This window comes from Cricetulus griseus, chromosome 7 (assembly GCF_003668045.3).
Source record: "Cricetulus griseus strain 17A/GY chromosome 7, alternate assembly CriGri-PICRH-1.0, whole genome shotgun sequence".
Taxonomy (NCBI): domain Eukaryota; kingdom Metazoa; phylum Chordata; class Mammalia; order Rodentia; family Cricetidae; genus Cricetulus; species Cricetulus griseus.
In genome coordinates, this window is record NC_048600.1 from 43,798,617 (window position 1) to 43,814,064 (window position 15,448).

Genomic DNA, 15,448 nt, shown 5'->3' on the forward strand with positions numbered 1-15,448 from the left:
ACTGTGACTTAGGTTAGCAAAGGAGTTGGTATGTTCTTCTTACCTTTGGAAGAGAGTATCATCCCTATCCCAATATTGGTTCAGGATTGAATTAAGAATTCAGTGTGACATTACATAAGGAGCCAACTTCAGTCCCAGTAGTATGTTGTTTAGTCTCCCTGAGCTTTTGTATATTCTAGGGTTTCTCTTGTTCCAATGTGATCAGATAGAATATAAGGAATTACTTTCCCCTTCCTACATTTGTTTAGAGACATAGCGTAGGCTGATGAGAAGAATACTCAGATGCCTCTCAAGTCCATTTTATCTATGATGTCATTTAGTTTATGTCAGTTGGTGTGAGCAGGGTATATAATTTACCTACTACTATGATTCTGGGATTGGTCTGTGACTTTACATTTAATAGTATTTGTTTTATGGAGTTAGGTGTACTTATGGGACAGATAGAACTGTAAAGTTCTTTCGATGGGTTTTAATCAGTAAGAAGTGGCCTTTATTCTTTTTCCCACTACTTTTGGTTTAAAGTCTGTTTTGTCAGGTGTTAGAACAGCAACAGCTGCTTGTGGTGATACCTTGCTTGTACAAATAAAGCTTGTCTGTAGTGGCATCTTGCCTTGCCAGTGAGCTTATAGTAGTAGTGGCCGCAGCCTTTGCGCATGGTTTCAGGTACAGACTCGACCCATTAAAAGGTGGAGGAGGGGCTGGATATTGAGCGTGGGTTCTGAAGAGCGCTGGAAGGGCAGAGACTGCATCTTCTGGAGCAGGAAGGCTGCAACCGTTATTTACTCCTATCTGTGTAATTTCTTCCCTAATAAACACCTATTTATCATTTATCTTGGGTCTGAGGAACTCATTTAAATCCCGCCTTCACTTGTGTGAAGATCAGAGGATGGAGCTTTCCACTAGCTAACCATAGATGTCAGGAGGGCACTACAGACAGGAAGTGAGATGGCTGGGCAGAGACAGGAAGTGAGATGGCTGGGCAGAGAGAGGATATAAGCAGGAAGAAACGGGAACTTGGTTTTTACCCCCTTCTGGGAAGCTAATGAGGTAAAGGTGGCTTTGGCTTGCTACTTCTTCTCTCTGATCTCTCAACATTTTCCTCTATATCTGACTCCCGGCTTTTATTGACTAATTAAGAACTCCATTACACCTGCTGGCTTCCTAGGCACATGCCTTTGGAATACATTTTCTATCCTCTCACTGTAAAGTAACTTCTGTTACTTTATGCCTAAGAATTCCTTCAGCTATCTTCTATGGTGAGATGAGTTTCTCAGAGGCAACAAATAGATGGTTCCTTTTTTCAGATCCAATCTACAATTCTGTGTCTTTGATACTTAGAGTTGTTATTGAATGTTGTGTGTTGATTTCTATCATTTTGCAGTGTTTGGGGTTTTTTTCCCTCTTCTTTTCTTGCTTTTAATTATTACTCTACCATCGTTTATTATTTCTTTTAAAAATATTTTATTTTTGAGTGGGGTGGTGGTGGTGCATGCCTTTAATCCCAGTACTGGGGTAGCAGAAGCAGGCAGGCCTCTGTGAGTTTGAGGCCAGTCTGGTCTACAGAGTGAGTTCCAGGATAGGTTCCAAAGCTACAGAGAAATTCTGTCTCAAAAAACCCCAAAAAACAAAACAAAACAAAAAATATTTTATTTTCATGTGTATGAGTACTTTGCCTACATGTATGTATATGCACCACATGTATGCCTGGTGTCCTCTGATGTCAGAAGAGAGTCGGAACCCTGGACTTGGAGATATGGATGTTTGTGAGCTACTATGTAGGTTCTGGGACCCAAAACCAGGTCCTCTACAAGAACAAGTGCTCTTAACTGCTGAGTCATCTCTCAGCCCCAGTTTATTCTTTTTTGCAACCTTGTGGATGATTTTTTTCCCACCTCTGAGGAGCCTAAGAATTCCTTCAGCTATCTTTGTAATGGCTTAGCAATCATAAAGTCCTTTAGCCTGCTTTTAAAAAAAAATTAAAAAATGTTTATGTCAGGCAGTGGTGGCGCACACCTTTAATCCCAGCACTCGTGTAGCAAAGGCAGGTGGATCTCTGTGAGTTCGAGACCAGCCTGGTCTACAAGAGCTAGTTCCAGGATGGCCTCCAAAGCCACAGAGAAACCCTGCCTCGAAAAACCAAAAAAAAAAAAAGTTTGTTTCCTCTTCAATTATGACAGATCACTTTACTAAGTATAGCCAAGTATATTCTGGATTATAAATTCTTGTCTTTCAGAATTGAAATACATCCTTCCAGCCCTTCCTGTGTGTAAGAGCCTTGTAACCAGGCAGGCAAAAGGCCTGGCTGGAGGGAGATTAAGACAAAGGTTACAACTGGGCAGGCAAAGTCCTGGCTGAAGAAAGATTAAAAGAAAAGGAGTATAGGCCTACTACTCGGCTGTTGTAGATAAGAGTGAGAATGTGTGGAGTGTGGCAAAGTGTGATTAGCAAGATTTAGCAAACTATTTAAGGACCAGCTCAGAGCTGGGAATTTTAGAGTGTTCCACGACTCTATGTCCTGTAGCTCTCCTGGAGCTAACCTGAAATAACCAGTCCATCAAGCTGAGTGCCACCCGCTCAGGAGACAGCCTGAATCCAGAGGAACAGAAATCACATGCAGGAGAGGCACCCCCCTGCTATGAGCCTATTGTCTGTGGTTGTTAGGATTGTTTGCTAATGTTTGTGTGTTACTTTGACTTAAGTGTGAAGTAAAACTTACATACTCAAAACCGACTCACTGAGTTTGTCATTCCTCCCAAGTCAAAACCTGGTAAGGGCTGGAGACACTGTGTTTTGAAGTTTTACTTGTAAGTTGTTGCTAACTGCCTTGTCTGAGAAAGAAACACACTGTGTCTAAGAGTGCTGACCCTTGACTCACTATGTCAGGGGGAAACCATCTACACAACACAAGTTTCTGCCTCAGGGATCTGGGAATGTTCGGTTTCTTAAGACACGTTGAATTGCAAGTTCCCATGTTTTTTCTATCCCTACTTCCTTGTCCTGTTTTCTTTGTTTTCCCGGTGATCTTTTAAGCAAAACATCTGTTCCTTATAAACATGGTTTGATGATTTTTTTTTTGCATTATGATTATCTTTGCATAATAAAAGCTCAATGTAAGAGGCACTCTGGACCCTTAGACCTTCTTGCATGCTCTTTGAGTCCCCCGCCTCTGTGAAAATCCACACTGTGGACCCAGAGTCTCATTTCATGGACTCAACTCCAGTATCTATGGCAGTTAAGTCTGCTGTTCACTATGGAAACTATGATGGGCTTGCTTTGATATGTGTTTTGGTATTTCAACATGTTTTGTACAGTATATTTAGTGTTTTAATATGATGATGGAGGGTCTTTTTTTGGAGGAGGTCTTGATGGTTTGGTGTTCTAAATGCCTTCTGTGTCTAGATCGGTGTCTCTCTAACTTGGGGAAATTTTACCATGATTCTTTTGAAAATGTTTTCAGTGCCCTGAGAACGAGATTCTCCTCCTTCTATCCAGTCTTTCCACAATGTTTTGTGTGTCTTGGAATTCCTACCCTTACCTTCTTATTATTTTATCTTTGATCTTGTTGGATCTGTTCTTGTTTTCAAGATCAGCTACTTTGTCCTCTCTTTGATCTATCCTATTGTTGAGACTTCCCACAGAGCTTTTTGGGGGCTTATGTAATGTCTTACTTTGCTATCTATTGCTGTGGTAAGGGCAGTGACCAAAAGCAATTTGTGAAGGAAAGGGTTTGTGTACTCAATTTACAGGTTACATTGCAGCATGAAGGGATGTTGGGGAAGGAGCACAAGCCAGGAACCTGGAGGCAGGAACTGAAGCAGGCCCTGTGGTGGGATGCTGCTTATTGGCTTGGTCCCCATAGCTTCCTCAGCCTGTTTGCTTGCTTGCTTGCTTTTCTCACGTTCTTTCTCTTTCTTTTCTTTTTTCTTTTTTGAAGCAGGGTTTCTCTGTAGTTTTGGAGGCTGTCCTAGAACTCACTCTGTAGACCACATTGGCCTCAAACTCAGAGATCCGCCTTGAAAGGTTCAGGCATTATGCTGGCCTGCCCCTGTTACCTGGTGGAACAGGCATCACCCTGGTCAGCCCAAGGTTCCATGGGAACTAAGTCTGCACGCAGGTGCAGAGGACCCCTTTAAAAGACAGGTCCCTGCCCATTTACGCTCTCTGTTTCCGCTCTGCTTCCACTCCCTGCTTTCTCTCCACTCTGTCTCCCACCTATGCTCTATGGCGACCGGCCATGGCGGTCAGCCATTTACCCTGTTTCTTTCCTCTTCTTAGAAGTCTCCCTACTCTGCCGGGCCTTATAATAAACTTATAGTCAACATGTCTCAGCATTTCTCTTTTCTTCTTTTTAAACAAAAGAATAACATTTGGCCAAAAGAATAACATGCCTGCCTCTGCCTCCTGAATGCCAGGATTAAAGGAGTATGCCACCAATTCCCAGTCTTCTTTCTTTTCCTTTGTTTTATTTATTTATTTATTTATTTATTTATATTTTTGGTTTTTCAAAGCAGGGATTCTCTGTAGTTTTGGAGCCTGTTGTGGAACTCACTCTGTAGACCAGGCTGGCCTCAAACTCATTGAGATCCATCTGCCTCTGCCTCCCCAATGCCGGGATTAAAGGTGTGTGCCACCACTGCCTGGTTTGTTGTTTTCTTTAAAAATCAGCTGTATTCTTTCAGTCAAGAGGGTCTTAGATGTGATAGAAATTCAAAAATCAGTTCCTTAGTCCAGCAAGCAGTTCAGGGTGCCTGGTGTCATCTCCAAGTTATTCCCTGAGTAGAATAGTAATTGTGAGAGCAACCACAGCTGAAGAATACCACCATTGTGCAAGTGCACCAGCTAACGGCAATAGCCCATGTGGTTCCCATAACTATTGGAGGATACACACCCTAGGACAGTACAGAGTGCAATGGTATTTTAATTAATGAGATTAGGAGTGGAAGGAATATGTAACGGGTCAGGATGGGGTAGATACAAGACTGGTGTGTTTTGTTTTGTTCTGTTTTATTTTTTTCAAGGCAGGGTTTCTCTGTGTAACAGCTCTGGCTGTCCTGGAACTTGCTTTGTAGACCAGCCAACTTTGAATTCACAAAGGTCCACCTGTCTCTGCATCCTGAGTGCTGGGATTAAAGGAGTTTGCCACCACTACCAGCTTTGATTGATTGATTGATTGATTGATTGATATGTGTGTGTGTGTGTGTGTGTGTGTGTTTCCCTTCCCTCCTCTCTTCCTGTTCCCTCCCTCCTCCACCTTCTGTCTGTCTCCTCCTTCCATTTCAGAAGGGGGCAGGCCTCCCATGAGAGCCAACAAAGCATGTTGACAAATGATAAATGGGCTGAGAAAGAAATCAGAGAAACAACACCCTTTACAATAGCCACAAATAATATAAAAATATCTTGGGATAACTCTAAACAAACAAGTGAAAGACCTGTATGACAAGAACTTTAAGTCTTTGAAGAAACAAATTGAAGAAGATATCAGAAAATGGAAAGATCTCCCATGCTCATGGATCTGTAAGATTAACACAGTAAAAATGGCAATCTTACCAAAAGTAATCTACAGATTCAATGCAATTCCCATCAAAATTACAATACAATTCTTCACAGACCTTGAAAGAACAATATTCAACTTCATGTGGAAAAACAAACAAAAAAAAAATCTAGGATAGCTAAAACAGTCCTGTATACTAAAGGAACTTCCAGAGGTATCACCATCCCTGACTTCAAGCTACACTAAAGAGCTATAGTAACAAAATCAACTTGGTATTGGCATAAAAATAGACAGGTGGATCAATGGAATCAAATTGAAGACTCTGACATATATCCACATACTTGTGAACACCTGATTTTTGAAAAAGAAGCCAAAGTTATACAATGGAAAAAAAGAAAACACCTTCAACAAATGGTGCTGGCATAACTGGATTCTGGCATGTAGAAGATGCAAATAGATCCATATCTATCCCCCTGCACAAAACTCAAGTCCAAGTTGATCAAAGACCTCAAAATAAATCCAGTTACATTGAACCTGATAGAAGAAAGTGGGAAGTGTTACTGAATGCATTGATACAGGAGACTACTACCTGAATATAGACCAGTAACACAGATACTGAAATTGACAATAAATGGGACCTCCTGCAACTGAAAAGCAAAGGGCATGGTCAACAAGACAAAACAGCAGCCTACAGAATGGGAAAAGATCTTCACCAACCACACATCTGACAGAGGGCTGATCTCCAAAGTATGTAGAGAATTCAAGAAACTAGACAGCAGGCAGGTGGTGGTGGCACACTCCTTTAATCACAGCACTTGGGAAGCAGAGGCTGTCAGATCTCAGAGCAAGTTCTAGGATAGCCAGCACTGTTGCACAGAGAAACCCTGCCTCAAAAAACAAAAAGAAACTAGATATCAAAATACCAATTAATCCAATTTAAAAATGGGGTATAGATTTTTGAAAAGGAAAAAAAGTTGAAGTAAGGTATGGGGTTTGTTGGGATTTCGTTAGAGTCCACAAATTCTAGGAACTGTTAAACCTATAGAAAATTACAACTAAAAAGTAAAAACAATCAAAGGAAAAGGCTGGACGGGGAAAGACATAGAAATAAGAAAGTATATGAGATATGGATGAAACATATAGTAAAAAGCACTCAGAAGGCAGAGGCAGGCAGATGGTTTGAGTTCGGGGCCAACTTGGTCAACATAGCAAGTTTCAGAACAGCCAGGGGTATGTGAAGAGACCCTGTCAGGGGAAAAAGTGTTAGTAAAGAATGCCTTAGAAGACCAGATGAAGAAACATCCAGAACAGTCTTAAAATCTAACTGAGAAATATACAAGCTAAAGAAAAACCATTATGACACATATATGCAAGAGTGGAGATTAAATAATGGAAAGTAAGAAATATAAAGCAATCTTAGGAAATGAGTTGCTGGCACATCGGCACTGAGTCAAGATATGGGCTTCTCAGATTCCTCTGGTTCTTGCAGACTCCACTGGGTGTTGTGTGTGGGAGAGCTGAGCAGCCCCTGTGCTCCGAAGGTCCCTTGACCCCTGGGCTCCTCTTGAGGTCTGTTCTGTTCCTGCAGGGCCAGCAAATGTGAGCAGCAGCACTTCCTTAAAATTTTTTGTTTTGTTTTTGAAGCTCACAAACAATTTTATTAGAATTTAAAAGAAAAACCTCAGTGCAGGCAAACCATAAATATCTGAAGCTGCCCAGAGGAGGGAGATGGAGAAGATGAACACAGAAGTTAGGCATGAAGTTTGGCCAGCAGGTAGCAACATCACAGGAAGCAGCCACAGGACAAAAGTGGGGGCTTTAGAGCCAAAATTAGGACGTTCAAAGTCTTAGAGAAAGCATGCTTAAAAAAGAGGTAGAAAATGGTTATGTCTCTCTGAGTGATTGAGAACATCAGGCAGGCTACAAAGCTGCTTGTGTTTCTATAAGTATAGTAGAACCCTGCTGGCCTGGCTCAGGGAGTTATCAGCTAGCACTACCTCCCACCCTGGGCCACACCTGGTCTAGCTCGGAGAGCTAGCACCTAGCCTAAAGCATCCTTTGTTGAGCAAATTCTTTTTGTTCCCCTGTGTGAATCTTGTCTGAGAGTTTCCCAAGGATACAAAGCCTATGCAGAACTTAGTTCAGGAAACCCAGAAAACTGTGGTACCTGATGAATTGAGACTCTGCACTTGGCATAGTATTTGTGGAAGCCTCATTCAGGTTGTTCTGAGCATATGGTAATCAACTGGCTAAAATGTAAATATTGAGAAAAATAAAAATGCCCTGGGCACAGGGAAAGTGCTCCAGTTCTTCAAGGCTGAGAACCCTCCCTGCAGCTGAGAAAGGCAAAGCTCATTTTTTTTTTTTTTTTTGGTTTTTCGAGACAGGGTTTCTCTGTGTAGCTTTGGAGCCTGTCCTGGCACTCGCTCTGGAGACCAGGCTAGCCTCGAACTCACAGAGATCCACCTACCTCTGCCTCCCAAGTGCTGGGATTAAAGGCATGCACCAGGCAAAGCTCATTCTTAAAAGTGACTCTGAATCTTCTTCCGACAGACCCAAGTGAATACATCAAAACTACCAAGACATTTAAGCACTTCAAAGATGGCTAATATTCTGAGAAAGAAAAGTATATTATTTCACTAAAGGAATAATCATTTCTCTGGTGGTGGTTTGAATGAGAATAGCCCCCATAGTCTCATATGTTTGGATGCTTGGTTTCCAGTTGGTGGAACTGCTTGGTAAGGATTAGGAAGTGTGACTTTGTTGGAAGAGGTGTGTCTCTGGGGATGGACTTTGAGGTTTCAAAAGCAACACCATTCCAGCTAGCTCTCTCTGCCTTGTGGTTGTGGTCTGATGTGCGCTTTCAGCTACTGTTCCAGTCCCATGCCTTCCATGCTTACTGCCTTGCTCCTCACCACATTGGTCATGGACTCATTGAAATTTTTTTTTTTTTTTTGCCACTGAATACAATTTTATGTATGTACCACATTTTCATTATCTATTCATCTACTAATACATATCTTGCTAGTACCATTTCCTCATTATTGTGAATAGAGTTGCAGTAAATATGAAAGTACAGGTCTCTCTGTTGTAGGGTATGGAATCTTTTGAGTTATGTCCAGGTGTGGTATACCAGGATCATACAACTCTATGTTTACCTTTTTGAGGATATCCCACACTGATTTACATAATGGCTTCCCAGTGTTCACTCTCTCCAATAGTGGATAAGGGTTCTTCTTTCCCCAAAAGCATATGTCATTATTGTTTTTTTTTCTTGATAATAGCTCTTCTGAATGGAGTAAGATAAAATCTGAATGTAATTTTAATTTGCAGTTTTCTGATGGTTTACAGGTTTTTGGTATTTTAAAAATTATAGTTCATTTTGTCACGCTCTGAAATTTTAAGTAAGTCTCCAGTTAAATTATTTCATTTATAAGTTGCCTTGGTCATATTGTTTCATGGCAATAGAAAAGTAACTAAGACATCTCCCATCTCTTTAGCATGGCTTTAGGTGAACCTGTCTTCCTAAGTGGTTGTGCCTTGGTCAGGTCACTGACCTTCTCAACTGAATTAACTTTTTTTTTGTTTTATTTTGAGACAAAGTTTAACTGTGTAACCCTGGCTGCCCTGGAACTCACTCTGTAGACCAGGCTGGTCTTGGACTTAGAGATCAGCTTGTCTCTGCCTCCCAAGAGCTGGAATTAAAGGCATGCTCCATCATGCTGGCTAGAATTAACTCTTAAGGGAGGAGACAATGTCATGTTTCCACCCAGAGAGAGATTCCAATCATTTGGGTAGGAGGTAATAGCTTTTCCTTAATTGTGGGGGACCGAATATCCCTGTTATGGAATATTCTGGGATCCAGGCCCTGGCTGACATAAACAGTGGTGGTGCCAGGGAACCCGGAGTGACCACTGTATTGTTAATTAACACCAGGCTGTAACTGTTTACCGTGGCTGAAGGTGATATGCCTCCTAATTTGCATCTCTGTAGCTTAAGCCTTGAGTAGGCCCATACCTGGGCTCAAGACTCTGCCTGCTTGACCAAAAGTTGTTTAGGCAACAGAATCACTTGATGTTAACGATATGCATTGTGAAAAATGCTTCCTGATGTTACCCCTGCCCTTAGAGGACTATTTAAATGGACCTCTCAAACTGTGGCTGCTAGGCGTCAGCTGGGAGCCCTCCAGAGATGATATGGTGTTTCCTGTCTCATCATTAGAGTCATTGGGTAATTAAACTTCCCTAGTCCACACACCTCCACTCAGAAACGGACCCGGGACTGTACGGCTGGCTCTGTCCACAGTCCTGAAGACATCGGTCCGGAACACTTAATGGGCCTTCAGTGTAACTGTACATTTCTCCTCTCTGAGGAGGTAGCTCTAAAATCATTTAGGAGATAGGATGGAATTAATAAACACACATCCACAATCCCACAGTTTCCACCACTTTTTTCCAGACAGCTTGACTTGGCCAGTGCAATGTCAGTTCCAGAGGACTCAAATGTGGGGTCTAATTCTCAGTTCTCACACCTGCTTTCCTGTAGTGATCTCTCCTAGCTTAATAAGTTCCCACAGCCAGGTCTTGATGAGACCACAGGCCAGCAGATGGAACTCTGGGCCATTCGTTTCCACTGAAATGCACCTCGGTTCTGCATCAGGCCTCTGAAGCACTTGTACACTCTGCAATTTGGGATGATCCCTGCGTAAGTTTACTGGGCTGTGAGCTAGCCTTGGAACCTTGGCAGGTGTGATAGCTAATCTCACTTGTCAGTTTGATGAATATGTTTGTGGAGGAACATGCTTGTTTATCTTGGCTGAGATGAGAAGACCCACCCACAATGGGAGTCTTGTTATGTTTAAAAAGAAGAAAGTGAGGTGAGGAGGGGAATTGGTGATCTCTGCTTTCTCATTGTGGGTGTGATGAGACCAGCTGCTTCAAACTCTTGTCACTTTGACTTTTCCACCATAGTAGACAGTGACCTGAAACTGTGAGCCTGAATCAACTCTAAAGTTGCTTTTGTCAAGACATTTTATACAGCAAAAGGAAAACAGCCAAAAAAATTAATACAGACAGGAAGTACTGCTGTTGCTGTAATAAACCAGACCTTTGCAAGTGGGAGAAGCAGAGAAGAGTTTGAAGCTTTGGGCCAGAAAAGCTTTTGAACACTGTAAGCAAAGCTTAAGGAACCAACCATTCTGGCATCTTTGGGCTGTGGAAGCTCAGGTCATGGAGTTTCAGAGGTGAACAAGGACTCTACAGGCACGGGAATTGGGGCCCTTCACATGGTATTCCCACTAAGACTCTAGTTCCATTCTGCCCATACCCCGAGAATTAGAGTGAAGGAGAATTTTAGGTAATGGACTAATTTGTTAGGAAGAGGGAATTTCAAGACAGAGCATTCAAGGTAGTTCAGAGAAAACAAACACAACTGTTAAGGAGGTCAGCCTCCTGTGAGGCAGTAAGAAAGTTGTCTTAAGGTAATCTCCCATCTATCTTGTCAAGATCCAAATTTATTTGAAAGTGAATGAACTGAAGGAGTTTCTGGTTCTTCAAAAGAAACTGTCTAGGACAGTGCCCCTGGGTCAGCATAGAGAAACTGACACTATTGTGGTTCAAGGAGGCTTGGCTGCCGCTTGAGCCCACAGCAGAACTTGGCAGCATTGTCCAGATAGTTCTGTTTTTTTTAGTCACGAAAGTAGGGGCAGGTGGATCTCTGAGTTCAAAGCCAGCCTGGTCTACATAGTGAGTTCCAGAACAGCCTGGACTACACAGAGAAACCCTGCCTCAAAAAACAAAAAACCAGAACTAAACAGGCTATATGTGTTAGAGACAGCAGAGATGGAGAAGTGGGGCTATCTAAATCCTCTGGTGCCCAGAAAATTACATCATGAGCTCCAGATGTCTGTCCTGGAGCTAGCTACAGGGTTTGGTGTTTAAGCTGTGAATTTTGGTTTTGCTTTAGCCTGATCATTCCTTACCATGTTTATTCTGTGCCATTGTATGTTGTAAGTTTATAATTGTTTTGGGTTTTATAGAATTTAACAGTTAAGAGGTTGCCTTGGATCTCAGATGAGATGTGAGCTTTGGACTTTTCAGCTGTTGAAATTGTTTGGGTTTTTTTGTTGTTGTTGTTTGATTTTTTTTTTGAGACAGGGTTTCTCTGTGGCTTTGGAGGCTGTCCTGGAACTATAGACCAGGCTGGTCTCAAACTCACAGAGGTCCACCTGCCTCTGCCTCCTGAGTGCTGGTATTAAAGGCGTGCGCCACCAATGCCCGGCAGCTGTTGAAATTGTTAAAGACTATGAGGACTTTTGAAATTGTTTTCTATCTTGCACTATGAGATGAGCATGAGATTTTAGGACAAAGAGCGAAGGTTATGATTTAAATGATGTGCTTTGGTGTCAATCTCAGTTGTCAACTTGGTGAGACCTAGAATCACTTGACAGACAGGCCTCTGAGTATGCCTATGGGGGATAGTCTTGATTAGGTTGAGGAGAGAAGACTCGCCCTCTGTGAGTGGGTATCATTCCCTGGGTGGGGTCCTGGGATGTACAAAAAGGGGAAAGTGAGCCAAGCACAGACATTCATTGCTCTGTTTCTTGACTGTGGATGTCATGTGACCAGCTACTTCAAGCTCCTGTACCTTGATTTCCATGTCATGATGGACTGTATCACTCAACTAGGGGCTGAAATAAACCCCTTCACCCTTAAATTGCTTTTGTTAGGGAATTTGTCACAATGGCAGACAGGGTGCCTAACACAGCAGGCTATGCACAAAAGGCTACCCTGCACTAGGATCTTTATTACAGTAGTACAGGCTCTGAGGGAGGTGGAGATGGAGGTGGTATGGAAGGCTGAGAAGAAGAATGTAAGGGAGAAAGTAAGTGAAAGGATGATAAGGGGCTGGCTACGACAGCTTGCCCTTGTTGGAATTTTCCTTTAGTGGAGGACATAGGGCTGGTAAGGCTCAGGAAGATGTCCTCCAGAGAGACCTGGTTGATGGAGTAGTCTTCCAACATATAGTCCTTCTTGGCTTGTTCCATAATGCCGAACACCTGTAGAAGAGGGAAGGCAGTTGCTGCACATAAGTCCAACTCACCCTTTAGGTGATGTGGCAGACACAGGGACATGTGATTAGGAAAAGGCAGAGAGGGGCACCCTCTAAGAGCTTGTGACAAGGCACAGAGTGCTGGTCTTGCTCAGCTGCTACAGAGTACCTTCAGAGGAGGTAAGCCTGTCTGCTCTCTGGTGGGAATGGTGGCAGGAAGCCAGTTTCTGCTGGGTCTCTGGCCTGCTATGTGGCTCCTCTCTAGGCCTGCTCCCTGCTCTCTGAAATCTGGGGATGGGATGAGCTGTCTTCTGAGGCTCCTTCTAGCTCATATCTTATATGACTACCACACAAACATTTCCATGGTGTTGGCAGAGGACACACGGACGCCATAAATAGTAGGTGAACTAAGAGGTACACTCACCTTTGCCCAACTGAGGCTGTAGCCAGGCAGGTAGTACTGAACCATGCCTTGGTGCTCATCTTCCAGATTGCTGCCTGTACAACACAGAAGCCGTTTCTGTGAAGGCTGACCTAAAGGGCTAGAAAGGGCAGCCCGAGTGCCCAGAATCCCTAGGGACAGACTGTGACAGCTAACAGGTTCAGGCAGGACATCCAACACCATCACACACCTGGGAAGGTCATTTCCACAAATGCCTTAAACTTCTTTAGCGCCTCCTGTTCCAATTCCCTCTGGACTCTGGCCTGCAGGGAGTAGCCGGTGCCAAACTTGCTCTTGAGGTGTTGTGGGCTACCCAGGCACTTGAACTGGCCCTGAACCATGATGGCCAGCCGGGTACATAAGGCTTCACACTCCTCCATACTGGGGAAATGGTGGAAGCTTGAGACAGTGCTGGAGGAGGCTGATGTCAAAGGCTTTACAGACAGGTTTCTTTTCTTTTTCTTTTTTTTTTAAAAGAATTTATTTATTTATTATGTATACAACATTCTGTTTCCATATATATCTGCACACCAGAAGAGGGCACCAGGTCTCATTGTAGATGGTTGTGAGCCACCATGTGGTTGCTGGGAATTGAACTCAGGACCTTTGGAAGAGCAGCCAGTGCTCTTAACCTCTCCAGCCCCCTCAGACAGAGGGTTTCTATGCCCAGATCAGGCCATTCCTGATTCCCTATGCTGAACGTGCCCACATGCAGAGCCTCGGAAATGTCCCGGCAGACCCTGTGCTAGCTGCTGCCATATCTTCTGTTCACCTTGTTCCACCCCCACCTCTGGTTCTGGCTCTACCCCTGACCCACAGACACCCAAGCTCTACCTGTGGGAAGTGATGACAATGGACTTGCCAGACTCCCGGGCCCTGGCCACAGTGTCCCAGAGCAGGCGCTGGGCCACAGGGTCCATGCCAGTAGATGGCTCATCCAGTAAGATGACTGCAGGCTCTCCAATGAGGGCGATGGCGGTGCTCAGCATGCGTTTGTTACCGTCACTAGAGATGGATGGGTGACAGGTGGGACATGGAGAATGGTAACCAGTGTTGAAGCCCACTGGTTCAGCATCTGACTCCTTCCTTCTCTGAGGTGATCCCTACTCTGGTGGGGCTTTCAAAGACCGCCCCATCATCTTTACTCAGGTTGAGTTGTGACTTGGTTTGTTCACTGAGGGTCTAAATGGACCTAGATGTCCAGGGTGAGCATGTGGTCATGAGACTCTTCAAGGGTCTCCATGAGTGCTGGGGGTAGGGCACTGCCCATCTGAGCGTAAGGTTATAGGACCATTTTAGTTAACTGTTCTTCTTAAGACGCTCACTATGTAGGCCCAGCTGGCCTTGACTTCTCCAGCCTCTTGACCCAGCCTCTCGTGAAACACTGGGACTACAGGTGCACACTACCATGCTGGCTTTATTTATTTATTTATTTTTCTTCTTAACTTTAAAAATTTATGTACATGTGTGTGTGCCTGCTCATGAAAGTTCTAGAGAGCGTCAGATCCTCTAGAACTGAGTTACAAGTGGTTCTGAGCTGTTTTGTGGGTGCTGGGAACTAAACCAGGGTCCTCTGCAAGAGCAGTAAGCACTCTTAACATGCTGAGCCATCTTTCCAGCCCCCCCCATTAAACTCACATAGTATTTATTGTAAGCAAAGCTCCAGTCTAAGCTTTTTTGTTTTGTTTTGTTTTTTTTTTTTTCAAGACAAGGGTTTCACTGTGTAGCCTGGAACTCTCTTTCTAGATCAGGCTGGCCTTGAATTCACAGAGATGCTCCTGCCTCTGCCTCCTGAGTGCTGGGATTAAAGGTGTGTATTGCCACTACCTGGCTTCTAAACTTTTTAAATGTAAATTTGTTTGATCCTCAAAATATGCAAGAAGATATGAAAAGCTGCCCCGAGACTCAAACCAACAGATTGGGGAAAGAGACTTTATCTGACACCTGGATCTATTTGGTCAGTCAGAGGATCTCTCCACTTTCCAGTTCCAAACATGGAGTACAGCCAGACACCTGCCTACAAGGACACAGTGTACAGTGTGAGGGGAGAAGAGCCTGTGAATCTGGATAGTCAGTGGCTTGCTTTGATTAAGCTAATCTGAGTGTGGATTCTTTTACTGGCAACAGTAAGAAACCACCTCAGACTTCTTGGGAAACATCAGGACAAGGCAACTATGTGTCTAATATGAAAATCTACAAAAATAGGAAGCTTGATATCAAGTAGCAGACACAAAGATCCACCTACCTGTTGTTATGATCACACATGACAAAATAAATACCTGTTCTCAGCATAAAAGCTGCCCTGGCTTGGGATAGAGATCAGCTTGCCCTCTTCCCCATCTTTGGTGGCATGGGCTGCACAGCTTCTCCACCACGCCTGAGCTGAAGGGCTTTACCCTACACTCCAGTACTGACAACTGGGATTATCTTGCAAATGGAGGTGGGAAAAGTGAGGGAATCCCCAG

At 43.6% G+C, this 15,448-nt stretch overlaps 1 protein-coding gene across 1 annotated transcript in view; it reads right to left on the reverse strand.

Annotated features, from left to right (window-relative positions):
* Window positions 1–12,296: 12,296 nt before the first annotated feature.
* The window catches only part of LOC100771037 (ATP-binding cassette sub-family A member 17-like), a 75,237-nt gene continuing 72,085 nt past the window's right edge, over window positions 12,297–15,448 (reverse strand). Inside the window, exons 27-30 of the mRNA XM_035447884.1 lie at window positions 13,818–13,988; window positions 13,174–13,364; window positions 12,966–13,039; window positions 12,297–12,548 (exon numbers count right to left, since the gene is read on the reverse strand). Coding sequence (XP_035303775.1) covers window positions 12,297–12,548; window positions 12,966–13,039; window positions 13,174–13,364; window positions 13,818–13,988 — 688 coding nt within the window. The remainder of the gene's footprint in view (window positions 12,549–12,965; window positions 13,040–13,173; window positions 13,365–13,817; window positions 13,989–15,448) is intronic.